The sequence below is a fragment of the Nicotiana tomentosiformis genome, chromosome 5 (genome assembly GCF_000390325.3).
Source record: "Nicotiana tomentosiformis chromosome 5, ASM39032v3, whole genome shotgun sequence".
NCBI classification, from domain to species: domain Eukaryota; kingdom Viridiplantae; phylum Streptophyta; class Magnoliopsida; order Solanales; family Solanaceae; genus Nicotiana; species Nicotiana tomentosiformis.
The window spans coordinates 54,819,102-54,833,673 of record NC_090816.1 but is presented as its reverse complement, the minus strand read 5'-3'; the positions used below and the strand labels follow the sequence as shown (position 1 = coordinate 54,833,673).

Genomic DNA, 14,572 nt, shown 5'->3' with positions numbered 1-14,572 from the left:
AGCCACTCTGACATAGTATAACACCTGCACTTGGGGCTAACTGCTAAGTAGGTGTAACACATTCTATAAATTTGCTGCTGAAGGGCTGAATAGGTTTAACACAATCCCAGAACTTCTTCCAAATATCATACCACCACAGGAAGGATACTAGATAACTATGTTGAATCAGTGAGCACGAGTGAAATCTTCAGTAATTTTTTGAACAGAAGAACTTTTAAGTACTTAAAGTGAGGACAAGAAAGAACAGAACAATTGCCAACCTAAGAACATACTTCCCAAGTGCATAGCGCCATAGCCATTGCAAGTGCATATTTTATGAACAGAAAAATAAGTTTGTTGCCCTCTACAAAAGTTCTTCGATTCTCATCAGTCATAAAGAGAACTATCACCTTCAAGCTTTAAAAATGGAGTATTCTTGAAAACTTTCAGTGTTTTTAGTTTCCAAAATGCTATTTTCAATTAGAATTTTCTTAAATTCTGCTTTTGGAAATTCTCAATTAAGCTCCATCCCTAAAATTTCCTTTACAGCCTCTCCTCAGGTAACAGAAGAAATGTAATAAACCATGCGTCGCAAATACTGGTTACACTCTTTCGACAAATTAAGGCCAATAACATCAATTTTTTTGATAAGGTAACAGATTTCAATATATTAAAAGAGAAAGCCCTTGCACAAAGATTGTGCTAAGGGGTAACATGCTTACAAGACCCCAAAAATTGACAAAAACCAATCTTGTAAACAGCTACAAGGAACCAATGAGATCTACTATAGATTCTACATCTTGTACCAGTGCTTCTTTGCACCAAAAATAAAACAAAAATATACAATTCATCTTGATCCTTTGTTCATGGTTAGCCAAATCTTCAAAGCATCTTGAGTTTCTCTCCTTCCAAATTTTCCATCAAATACATGCTGGGATAATGTTCCACCACCCCCTTTGACCTGTGCCTATACCAGAGCCATTCCAACATGCCAACATCTCATCAGTTCTCCTAGGCATTGACCAACTTAAACCTTTCATGATCATGAACAATTGCCATAGTCTATCGGTGACCTGACAATGTATGAAAAGATGGCTTATTGTTTCATTTTCAATTCAACAGAAAAAACATCTTGAACACAGAGGCAATCCTCTCTTCATCAGGTTGTCATGAGTCAGTACAGCCTGTTTTACCACTAACCAGCAGAAAATTGTCACCTTTAGGGGTATTTTCATCTTCCATAAGTGTTTCCAGTGCCATGACCCATAATGCTGGTCACTTCTGTTTAAGTCATGTAGGTTGACTTTACTGAGGACGTTCTATGTTGTTTCTGGCCCATACCATCTTGTCTTCTTGTTCAGTGGTTCCCCAGAAGTTGTGTAGCATTCTGAAGAACTCGGTCACTCTACTTACCTCCCAATCATTTAGGAATCTTCTAAAGGTTAGGTTCCATCCCTGTAGACTCCAACTTCCAGCTAAAGTTGCATCAGGTTGTTGCACCAAACTGAAAATATCAGGGAAGCTCTCTTTGAGTGGTCCATTACCAATCCAGTCATCATGCCAAAAGGAGATTTTCAAACCATTCCCAACTTTAAAACTAATGTTGCTTGCAAAGTCTTGCCAAAGGGTTCTTATTGATTTCCAAACACTCACTCCATATCAGCTGGTAACAGAACTTGTGCACCACTAACTTGTTGACCCATATTTCTCCATAGAGCTTGGTCTTCTAGAGGGAATCTCCACACCCATTCATCTATAGGAGTTTGTTATGCTGCCTTAAATTTCTAATTCCCAACCCCCTTCCTTATTGCTGCATGTTAGAGATTCCCACGTAACTAGATAATAACCTCTCTTCTCCTTGTTTCCATGCCAGATAAAATTCCTCCTCAAAGCATCAATTCTCTTTTCAACATTTACTGGCATGGGAAAGAGAGACATCATGTATGTTGGGAGAGCATCAAGGATACTATTAACCAGGACAACCCTTCCTCCAAGAGATAGGTAATTGCTTTTCCACTTGGATAGTTTCTTCTCACACCTTTCTAGGATTCCATTGCCATATCTATTTGGACTTGTTCTTAGCCCCTAGTGGTAACCCCAAGTATGTAGTTGGTAGGTTCCCCAGCTCACAACCTAAAGAGCCTGCCAGTCTTTGGATGTTTGGGACAATATTCACCGTGAAAAGCTGGGATTTCCTACCTGAAGCTGCTTCAAACACAGTTAGAATCAAGCTCATGTGAGAAACTTGTTCCACTTTGGCATCACCAAAAATCAGTGAGTCACCGGCATACAGTAGGTGTGTAATCGAGGTTACTTCTGACATTGTTAAGCACCTTGAAACCCCTAAACCAACCTTCAGTATTTGCTTTCTTGATCATGCTATTCAATCATTCCATGGCTATAATGAATAGGAATGGTGAGAGAGGATCTCCCTGTCTTAAGCCTTTCTGAGATGGGAAGAAGCCTTCTACGGAGCCACTCACGAGGACCGAGAATCAGACATTACGGATACAGAACTGTACACTTAGTCCATTTCCTGCAAAATCTCATATCTTCCGGGAGCTTAAGGAGATATTTCCAATCGATGTGATCAAACGCCTTTTCAATATTTAATTTGCAAAGAACCCCTAGTTTTTCCCCCCGATTCTGGAATCAACACATTCATTGGCTATAAGAGCTGCATCCATAATCTGCTACCTTTGATAAAGGCCATCTGTTGAGAGTCGACCAACTTATGAATCACTTTCTTCAACCTTTCTGTGAATACCTTGGAGATAATTTAGTAGACACTTCCAATAAGGCTGATGGGTCTGAAGTCCTTTAATTATGCTGCCCCAACCTTCTTAGGAATCAGTGCTATGTAGGTGGCATTGAAACTCTTCTCAAAATATTCCTGAGAGTGGAAATTCTGAAAAGTGTTCATCAGGTCCTCTTTTATAATTTTCCAGCAATGTAAAAAGAAACCCATAGTATATCCACCAGGACCAAGAGCCTTCTCAATTGCACAAGCCTTAATACCTTCTAAAATCTCTTGTTCTTCAAAATCCCTTTGAAGCCACTGCTTTTCTATAGCATTAATTTGAGGACATTGGAGGTGAGTAAAATCAGGCCTCCATGCCTCAGGTTCACTATATAACAGCTGATTGAAATCAATAATCTCACTTTTAATTGTTATTAAATCCTCAACCGAAACCCGATTGATGTTGAGCTTGTCAGTAGTGTTGAACCTCCTGTTTGCATTTGCCACCATGTGAAAGAATTTTGTATTTTTGCCCCCTTGCTGTAACTAGTCTCTGAGCCGAGGGTCTCCCGGAAACAGCCTCTCTATCCCTTCGGGGTAGGGGTAAGGTCTGCGTACACTCTACCCTCCCCAGACCCCACTAGTGGGATTCTACCTTCTTTGCAATCTCTTCTAAGTCCCATAGATAGACTTGCCCTCTGCAGCATCTTATCTCCAGTAAGATTCCTAGTCTCCTATGCTACATCTAGTTCCAATATCATGTTTAAACACTCAGTTTTCATAGCTGCCAAGTTTTCTCCTTGAGATAAACTCCATTCTCTCAAGTTACCTTTCAAAAGCTTGAGCTTCTATGCCAAGATGAAATCTGGTCTTCCGAAGATACTAAAGGAAGACCACCACAAAGCTACCATTCTCCTCGACTCCCAACCACCAATTCTCAAATTGAAATATGATTTTGAATTTTCCCGGTCACCACAATTGAGAAGAATAGGGGTGTGGTCAGAAGTAGCTTTGGTCACTGATTGCCTGATGCTCCTAAAGCTTTCATCCCAATTTGAAAAACCTATCCAATCGGGAGGCAATGACAGAGTTATTGTCTTTGGACCATGTATACCTTCCTCCAATTAAAGGAAGATCAAGAAGCTCTAAATCCTCAATGAAGTTGGAGAAATCAGTCATGGCCCTTGTTATGATGTTGTTATTTCTTCTTTCCTCCATAAACCTGGTGATATCAAAAATCACCACATATTACCCAAGGTCCATTAAAGGTTCCTCGGGAGGCAGTAGCTTCCCACAAGACATTCCTTCTTTCTGATCTATGGTGTGGAGCATAGACTCCAGTCAAGTGCCATAAAAAATTATTCCTCTAAGATACAAAATTGCAAGTGATGGTATAACTTCCCACATTAATCACCACCCCCCTACAAGTTCTACTGTCCTATAACCACAATATCCCCTTGGTGCTACTAGCTCCCAAATCTAACCCACATGTACCCCCCAAATCTCTTTCACGAACCCCCGGACATCACCTTCTAATTTGAATTGTTGCAAGCAGTAAATATCAGCCTTCCAGTACTCTATTAATGACTTCACAATAGATCTTTTATCCCTTTTATTCAATCGCCTAACGTTCCATGAGTTAATTTTTACCTTCACTGATAAAAGTTGCTGATGGATTTCCCCCTGCTTCTACTGCTGGATTCAGGGAAGGAAGTTCATGTTGAAAACTAGATTTTGAACCTCCATGCTCCCGTTTCTCTTTTTCAGAGTCGATACTAAACTAAGAGCTGCTGCTTCTCTTTTTTGTAACCTGCGTCTGACAATTTTCATGAACAGTGACAGGGCTTATGGATCATCAACACACCGGCTAAGAAAAAGTACGTAAGGTATACGCCTTCCAATTCTCATGTCTTGAGCACGAGATTTGTTCCAATTTTGTGGAATGAGATACTCCACCCCTGGAAATTCACCCCATATGCTTTGCGCATCTTCATTACATTTTTGTGTACCCATAAGGAGGCTTCCATCTCAGCCTCTAAAATTAGAAACCCAAAGGTTGTACTTCATCAACTGACCATGTATCTTGGTCCTCGTAGTCCACCAGTTGTTGGTCATGTATTGGAGGATGAGTGAGAGGAATGATTTCTCCACCAAACTAGTTTGACCTTCTTCTTCTTCAGTGCCAACGTGCGAGCCAACTCGTCTATCATGGCTGTATCTAGCATAGCCTCTTCTCTCGAAGAAAAAGCAGATGAAATTTCAATGGCCCTTGTGATTTGGTTTACGTTAAATTCCTCCTCCATTGGGTCAGATCTATCTTCTGGGTAAAGAAGTGCAAATATTTTGAGTAGTAGTATGTTTCTCCGGTCTGGGCTTTTTATTAAATCCAAATAAGATTTTGTATTAAAAGGGGTATTGGGTCTTTCTATAATAGGCCCAATAGTTGGCTTTGGGGCAGCTAGAAGCCCCTTCTTTAACAAGACATCACTCATTGAAATGGTCCCACATGCCCTTCCATTATACCAGGTCGCCGGCGATTCAAACCTGATCGGAATAGAAAAAATTACTCTGTTTTTCTCCACCTCTATGACTCTTGGGATTATTTCAAATGGACCCTTGACTTTGATTCGAGCCCATTTCAGATGATTTGTGAGGGAAGTTTCCTCCTCTGTTTCAATCTAGCCTCCACATTTGTCTCTGACTAAGTTGCTCCGACATGGCAGTTTAGGTGCCGCACCCGTGTCGACACGATACTAGTATGGGTGTGGTATGGGATCCGTATAGGATCTAGTCAAACAATTTTGGGTACTTTGACCACGACGGACGAAAAAATTCGAGATGAGATACAATTTAATTTCTGAAATCAGAACCAAAACTAGGATTAATTTGAAGAAAATAGCATACCTTATCTAGGAAATCAATCATTTATTTATCTACAACTTGAAAATAAAAAAGAAATTCACACTTTACAAGCTATACGTAAGTATTCCACAAAATTTCGCATAATTTAGATATATTTATTTATTTATTTTATTTTATTGAATTATTTTTAGTCGTATCCTCGCACCCGTATCCGTACTAGGATCCATATCCCTGAATCTTAGAATTTACATCTCGAAGGATCCGACCTCTATGTAACGACCCGACCGGTTGTTTTGAGCATTTGCACTTCGCTCGGTAGTTTACGGGCATGAGTAGCTCCGTATGATGCATTATGACTTATGTGAATCGTCGGTTTTGATTTTCAGGTTATTCGGAATCGAATTGGAAGAATGGATTTCATTGTCGAAGCTTTAAATTGGGAGAGGTAACCAAGTTTGACTTTTTGTGAATTTGAACCCGGAACGGAGTTTTGATAGTTCTGTTAGCTTCGTTGGGTGATTTTGGACTTAGAAACGCGTCCGGATTGTGATTCGGAGGTCCGTAGTGGAATTTGGCTTGAAATGGCGAAAGTTGAATTTTTGGAAAGTTTGACCGAGGGTTGACTTTTTGATATCGGGGTCGGATTTCAATTCCAGAAGTGGGAGTAGGTCCGTAATGTCGAATGTGACTTGTGTGCAAAATTTGAGGTCAATCGGACGTGATTTGATAGGTTTCGGCATCGGTTGTGAAAGTTTGAAATTTCAAAGTTCATAGATTTCGAATTGAGGTGTGATTCGTCGTTTCGATGTTGTTTTGTGTGTTTTGAAGCCTCGAGTAGGTCTGTATTATGTTATAGGATTTGCTGGTACATTTGGACGGGGTCCCGAGGGGCTCGAGTGAGTTTCGGACGTAGTTTGGATCATTTCGAATGGTTTTTGCATTGTTGGTTTTTCTGCTGTTACCTGTTGCTTCTGACGTTCTTCGCGATCGCGAAGGCTTGGCCGCGATCTCGAAAGGTGTTTGATCAGTGGAGCTATTTGTTCTTCGCGTTCGCGCTTCTGAGGTCGCGTTCGCACTGGATTGAAGATTGTAGTCTTCGCGTCCGCGTCCATGGCTATGCGTTCGCGTAGTGTTGAGCGGGGGTTGGTCAGTCTATATGGATTCTTCATCGCGTTCGCAGGGAGTTGTCCGCGATCGCGGAAGTCTAGTAGTGTGTTTCATCGCGTTCGCGAGGGCTTTGCCGCGAGCACGTAGTGCAAAGTGAGGCAGTGTGGATTTGTGCTTCGCGAACGCGAGGCTTCTACCGCGTTCGCGTAAGAGGATGCCTGGGCAGAAGTATAAAGTACTCTATTTCGAGGGTTTCGGCCATTTTTACATTTTTGGAGCTATGGAGCTCGGATTGAGGCGATTCTTGAAGCAATTTTCACCATATGAATTGGGGTAAGTGTTCTCTACTCGGTTTTGGTTATATTTCATGAATCTATCTTCGATTTTAGCGTTTACTTGATGAATTTTAAAGAGGAAATTGAGGGTTTTGGCCGAAAGTTTCATAATATAAATTTTTCAGTTTTGAACATCGAATTGGAGTCGGATTTGAGTGAAACTAGTATGGTTGGACTCGTAATTGAATGGGTTGTCGGGTTCCGATGTGTGGGCCCGGGTGGGGCTTTTTGGCCGATTTTGGGCTTTTGATTCAAGATTTGATCTTTTTCGATCGGGATAGGTTCCTTTAGCATTGTTTGATGCATTTGAGTTGTTTTTGGTTAATTTCGAGTCGTTCGGAGGTCGGAACGCGCGGATGGCATCTTTGGAGTATCGCTTGGCTTTCTCGGCATTGGTATTGGCTTGTTCGAGGTAAGTAACTCTTCTAATCTTAGTGCTGAGGGTATGAAACCCCGAAATACGTGTTATGTGATTGGTATTGAGGTGACGCACATGCTAGGTGACGGGCGTGTGGGCGTGCACCATGTGAATTAGGACTCTGTTGTTTCCATGGCACTGTATAGTGGTCCTACTTTGTTGATATCCGTGTTTTCACTATGTGATAAAGTAGTTAAGCTGTCAATCATGCTAGATATCATGTTTAGGCATTATGCCGATACTGTTTGGACCCATAGTGGTCGTTTCTTACTGTCACCTCACTGATTTCATTGATATTTCATACTCAGTCATATCCATGCATTCATGCCATATCTCAGTCTCGGTTATTATTTATTGATACATCATATCATTGTTGTCGGGCTAATTTCATGACAGTGTGAGCCCGTGAGTGAGATTGGAGAGATAGATGACTGAGTGAGGCCGAGGGCCTGAGTGAGAGTGATATTTTGGGATCGGGCTGCACGCCGCAGCATGATATATTGATTACATTTATGGGATCGGGTTGCACGCCGCAACGAGCCTTAGGGCTGTATATGTATATGGATCGGGTTGCGCGTCGCAACGAGCCTTATGGCTATTTATATATTATGGGGTCGGGATGCACGCCGCAACGATATAGCGCTTGGGCTGAAAGGAGCCCCTCCAGGAGTCTGTACACCCCAGTGAGCGCAGTCGACTATATATATATATATATATATATATATATATATATGTGTGTGGATCGGGCTGCACGCCGCAGCAGTTATTATACAGCGCTGAGTGATTGAGTGAGAGCATAGTGAGAGAGGATGCGAGACAGTGAGATTGAGTACTCTGAGAGTGTGAGTACATGATTCATCTCTGAGGTACATGGCATTTGCATGCACGCATGACATACAGGCATAGAGATGCATTTTTCCTCGTGCTATACGGTATCACGTCATTCATGATTTTTTTTTATACACATTGATATGTGAGCATAGAGAGGTATTTTATACTTGTTATCTGGAAAGAATATGAAACATTTTTTTTATTTATTGTGGAAAGGATATTTGAAAAATTACAGTTTTCAAACTTACTCGTATTTTTGGCATTTTCGGTAAGAGACTTGGGTTTTTCACCGAGATACTTGAAAAGCATGACCATTTTCTGAAACTGTGAACGAGCTGAGCATTTTTACTTCTGAGATACCTCTTTTATCCTTGTATTTGTGCTGTTATGATTTTTTGCGGGATTTTGGTATTGAACTCGACCTTGTGTTAGCTCGTCACTGCTTTCAACCTAAGGTTAGGTTTGTTACTTATTGAGTACATGGGGTCGGTTGTACTCATACTACACTTCTGCATCTTGCGTGCAGATGTTGGCTGCTGTTATAGCTGTGTTCGATGGGAGCTGGATTGAAGATGTACCTACGTCCCGGCTGTAGTTGCCTCTTGTTCGTGGTAGCTTTAGATCTGTAAAACTCTATTTATGTACTATTCAAACAGACTATGTATTTATTTCATTTCTGTTTTGTAAACTCTATTCTTAGAAGCTCATGATTTATACTACCAGTTCTTGGGGAATGTATAAGATCAAGACTTTTCATTACTTAATTGCTTTATAAATTGTTATTGGAATTGGTTAGTGTTTAATTGGCTTACCCAGCGGGTTGGGTTAGGTGCCATCACGACTAGTCGGATTTTGGGTCGTGATACTCTAGATCCGTACCCATGTCGGACACCCGCACCCATGTCCGAGCAACTTAAGTCTCTGATTTGTTTGAAGATTTTTTGGGACCAAAGATACGGAGGAATCCCCAGCAATCTCACTCAAACCCAATCAAGTTTTGTTGCAGCTAGAAAGTAACCCACTGTCGGTGCCCACCATTCAAGAATCAGCAATAAATTCCTCCATCTCTATTCCTCCATCTTGATATGATCCGCCATTTTTCTTACCGGAAACTCAAACAAGAATTTCCATCCGTGCATTTCGTACATCTGCCTGGAATATTGCTTTATTTGTTACTGACCCATCTCCTAACGTCAGAGAACGTGGGTAGCTCTTTCGAGACGCTGAAGCTTCCAACCAAACATCCACTCAACAAATCCTTATCAGAAATTTCAGGGCCTTGAACAATTACATTTTTATGCATGAAAATTTGCACAGTTGATGTCGAAGCCCCCTTAGGTTCCCATTTATCAGTCTTGAAAGCTTCAAAATAAGAGTGGTTAGCTGCTGGAATAGCACGCCTATGCACGACTGGGACCGCCTTATTTATGAATATCTCTATCTTTAATGCTACAGATTTCCAACCCACATTGAATGCTGCTTCTAGGAGTATTATGACTGCTCTCCGTTCCCCCGTATTGCTAGTACACTTATGTATCTGCCAAAATCGTTGTATTTCTTTGTGCAAAAGAAGTTATATACGCGGTCTCTGGTCTTCCATCTCCTGAGTTCATTCCCCCTCCCTTCAGACGAAGTATGCAGAAGCTTGCAAGCCCACAACATGACATTCCGGCTGAGAGTCATCTTTCTCACAAAATTCTTCTTGTGTTCCACCCATTCGTACCAGACCTCTGCACCATTTGTAACTTCAGTAATATCAAAGGACTTCTCACCGATAATAAAGTAAATTTTGTCAACCATGATTCTAAGTAAAAGAGAGAAAACCAAGTTTTTGAGCCAATCATCAAGACATGATTGATAAAAAAACTAAGTGAAACCAAGGAGCATAACACCGCAAAGAAACAAAAGAGCCACCAGAGAGAGATGTTAGGCTCTCTACTCATAACTAGTGCCTAGGAGCATTTTTTGCTTTAACATCAAGTTTTTACACTATGAACATCTTCATAAACACTGGCTTTCCATAATCTGATCCTTAACCACACAAGGAACCACCCTATAACTTCTAACACAAGCACTTTTGCGCACTGAGCATAGAGATGCTTCTCAAAGTAGAGCTAACTGGTCATAAAATGCAATATTACCACTGGAACACTTGAAAGAGGCATAAAATCTTTTACTTACAGTTTGCACAGCCAAAAAACCAAGAAAAACATCCCTAGCCACAAAAAGTCTGAATTTTGTTTTGCGCCAATTTCCGTCCTCCAGCTCGGCCACTCGAAGATGAAATTGAGCCTTACAAGTTGTGCAATGCGAAAATGCAAACCCTTCCTGCATAACAATCAAGGGGTTACAACTGAAAGCTTTATCACAAATTAGTAACCCATATTCAACTAGTAGGAAAGAAAATATCTAACTTTGACAGATCTCCAATGATCAAGGCAAGAGCGATGCACATATTGTTGGGTGCCTTTGCACATGCAAGGAGATATCAGTTCATCGTCTGAAAACAACAGCACAATCAGGCCGAAGGAAAAAGTCCGTTGTACAATTTAGCATTTAAATACAATAATGTAAGCTCATCATGGCTGTAAAATTTCCACTAAGATCAGCTAACTTATCCAAAAAGGGAAACACAGATTCTTCAGAAAAATGGTTTCAGAAGTGGTAATAATGCTAAAGTAAAAGTAAATAGATCATTGCAAATGCAGCCTAAGGTTGAATTGATTAGACTATTTGAAACATTAAATATTGTCAACATCGACTAAAGCCTGTATCTTCATAATAAAAAAACTCTCACATGAGAAAATAGTAATCTGATGAAAAAGAAAGTTATAACATGAGGAACGCTTCACACAATCCCTGGGAATAAAAAGAAAATGATGCCCCATTAGGAAGACCAAAACCGCCATAAGAATAGGGTTTCTCCAGAACAAAAAATTTTCACTATGGCTTTTCATTCATTATAATCAAATGAGAAGACACAATTGTTTCAAGCACCATCACCTTATGGGCTATTCATATTTCAATCGAAAGGTAAATAGTTGCAATAACCATTCAAAGTTCTTACAACCCAATACAAATCAAGTAAAAATAAGAGGATCAAAACTAAATTATTAAACCCAAAGGGCCCCTTGTTCCGGTTTCATTCGAAGCTAAGCAGTGGCAAGAAAGACAACAAATTGAAATTTACTCAAAGATAACATATAAAATACCATCATCGCCATCACATTCGAGACAAATTCGACAGCAAGGTAAGGAACCAAGTTCGACATCTTCATCATCCTTTATTATTTCATTCGAAGGCGGAGGCTCATGTTCATTTTGATGAAGCAGAGGATCGGATTCATTAGTGTTCCACTCCTCTCCCACTACCTCCAGCTCTAATTCACTTTTCATTGGACGGAGCCTCTTTCTAATCCTCAATAGTGGACGCACAATCCTCCTTCCGCAGACTGTTTATCAGTGATCAAATCGCAATCCGGGAGAAATGAATTGAAAGAAGGAGAATAATTATACAAATAAAATAACACGAATATTGTTGATTTTTACATTGATATAAGAGGGTTTGCAGGGAGAGGGCTGCACGATGTTGGTAACTGTTGTCAATTATTTGTTCCTTGTTCCTGCGGAGCCTATTTGAGCAAAGATCAATTTTCTACACTTTCTTTTAATTTCTTTTAGGAAATTGTTATAGTGTCACGGTTGTTAGTAACAAAATTAGTATGAGATTCAAAAATAGGAAGATTTATAAGTGAAAACTGAAAAATAGAGTAATCGATTTTAGCTATTTTTCATGTAAAGATCAATCTAAACGAAAACACTTTTTAAAATTCGGAAAATATTCTAGCATAATATTTTACATGTGAACTTCCAGCATAATATAGTGGATTTTCAACATAATATACTGGAAGTTCATACACAGGTGAACTTTCTTACGCTGAGAGTTCATACACAAGTACTCCAATCTTCAGTATATATGCTGAAACTTTCCGTGTGCTGAAGTTCATACTATGCTGAAGTTCATACACAAGTGCATCAATCTCCAGTATATTATGATGGAACTTTCCGTGTTGTAGCAAAATACGCTGGGAGTTCATACACAGGTGCTCCAATCTCCAATATATATGCTAGAACTTTTCGTGTGCTAGAGTTCATACTATGCTGGAAGTTCATACACAAGTGCACCAATCTCCACTATATTATGCTAGAACTTTCCGTGTTGTAGCAAAATAGTGGTTATTTTTTAATTACTAGTCCGAAACTGGCTAGCCCGTACTTTTTTCACAGAGAATTAGAGTATTAAAATTGAACACATATTTGAATATTAAGATATTATATTAATATTATTTTATCTTTAATTAAAAAGTTATAAATATTAAAAATTTAAATAAATTGCTAAATAATTTTATACTATATTAGAAAAATATTTTTTAAAAAATATATGGTAGTTAGTGGTGATGATAGCTAATGATGGTAGTTGTGGTGCCAACTAGGGGTGGTAGTTGGGGGTGGTTTTAGCTAATGGTGGTGGTTGTGGAGAGCATCTAGTGGTAATGGTGTGTAACCGTAGTGGTTAACGGTGGTTGATGGTGGTGGTTGATAATGTGACGATCCAATCGGTCGTTTTAAGTTTACCATTTTGTTATGTGATTCGTGACTTTGAGTAGGTCCTTATGATATTTTATAACTTACGGGTATGAGTGATTTGGAAGCGAAAGGGATCAGGGAGGATTTAGAACAATATCTTACTATTTAGAAGGTTAAAGATTAGCTAACTTACCCCTCGATCCTAGAAATAACGATTTGGTTTATGTTTTGAAGCTTACAAGTTTTTATGACGTATTTACTTTAATTTATATTTGAATTAGGACCCGAGGGGCTCGGGAGCATTTCGGCATTATTGCATAAAAATTATAGTTTTAAAGTACTTTAAATCAACTTGACATGTCATTTTGAGTTGTAGCACTTTGCTTCATATGTTGAGCCTTTGGATAAGTCCATATATGTTTTTTGGGATAGTGTGGATGGTTTGAAGGGGTCCCCAAGGGCTCAGGTGAGTTTCAAGGTATCAGAGGAGACTTTAAGTGAAACTGGAGAAATTTGTTGTGTAGTAGACCTGCGCATCGCGCCGGGCAATGCATGGGGCGTCGCAACAACGTAGTTTTTCAGCAGTTTTACCTTCCTCTTTAAATAGCCTCATTTCGTACCCAAAGTTCATTTTACCATTTTGGAGTTAGGGCTCAGATTGAGGCGATTTTTGAATGGTTTTTCATCTATGATGTTGTGGTGAGTCTAAATCGAATGTATGATGATATCATGAATCTATTATCAATTTTATCTTGAAACATAGATTGAAGGTTAAATCAAGTGAAAATTTGGATAAAACCTATCTAAATTATGATTTGAATGCCTAAATGATCTTAGATTAAAAGTCTAATAGTAGATTTGGACTCGGGAGGTTATGGGTCACTGTAATTTAACTTTTCTTTTGGTGTTTGACCATGTTGGCCCGAGGTTTCTTTTATTGACTTTGGCCTAAACTTATTTTTGCTTAGGAATTGAGTCTTCTGACTTTGTATGGCATTGTGGAGCACTCTCTGGTCTAGATCGGACTCATCTGATAGATTTATAGTGAGGGAAGGTGATGTTTATAGATTAGATCTAGTCGGGGACCTAGGTAAGTTGAGACTTGACCTCAATGAGAGAATTGTCCTTAATTATCTTGTTTTGCTATGTGTTACGTATTTGGGAGTACTGTCCATGCGAGGTAACGAGCCTATATGCAGATTCTATGTGATTCTATGCACAGGTAGAATAATAACCTTTGCATGTTTATCTTTTTTAACTTACTTTACTTGTGTCATGACTATTTGTGCCTCTTTAGTAAAGGCATCTCTCATATGCTAGTTAACATGATGGAATATTATAGGTCAAGAAATATTGTTGTATGACTACTGCAGGAGCTTATTCATGTTAGTATAATGTTACAGGCATCCTTCACATACTAGTATAATATTACAGATTTCATATATCTATTTTACATGGTTAAATTATTTATCCATATACTATTTATATGCACCTTATTAGCATATATTGTTCTCATTACTTGTTTGAGATGATTTGAGCTATTGAGCTATTTGGGCATCTGAAACCACGTTTTTGTTGAGGTATGAGTTAGAGCATGTACATTATGTTCCTGTAGGACGTAAAAGATTTACCTTCATATTTGCATGTGCATAAGGATCTATCACTCTAGAGTAACTAAACACCAAAAACTCGGTGGTAATGTGCGCACAGGTT

At 39.4% G+C, this 14,572-nt stretch overlaps 1 protein-coding gene across 1 annotated transcript in view; it reads right to left on the bottom strand.

Annotated features, from left to right (window-relative positions):
• The window catches only part of LOC104107891 (uncharacterized), a 28,569-nt gene extending 16,689 nt beyond the window's left edge, over nt 1–11,880 (bottom strand). Inside the window, exons 1-3 of the mRNA XM_070174930.1 lie at nt 11,485–11,880; nt 10,687–10,772; nt 10,454–10,600 (exon numbers count right to left, since the gene is read on the bottom strand). Of these exons, the coding sequence (XP_070031031.1) occupies nt 10,454–10,600; nt 10,687–10,772; nt 11,485–11,668 (417 nt within the window). The 5' untranslated portion in view covers nt 11,669–11,880. The remainder of the gene's footprint in view (nt 1–10,453; nt 10,601–10,686; nt 10,773–11,484) is intronic.
• Between the last annotated feature and the right edge of the window lie 2,692 nt (nt 11,881–14,572).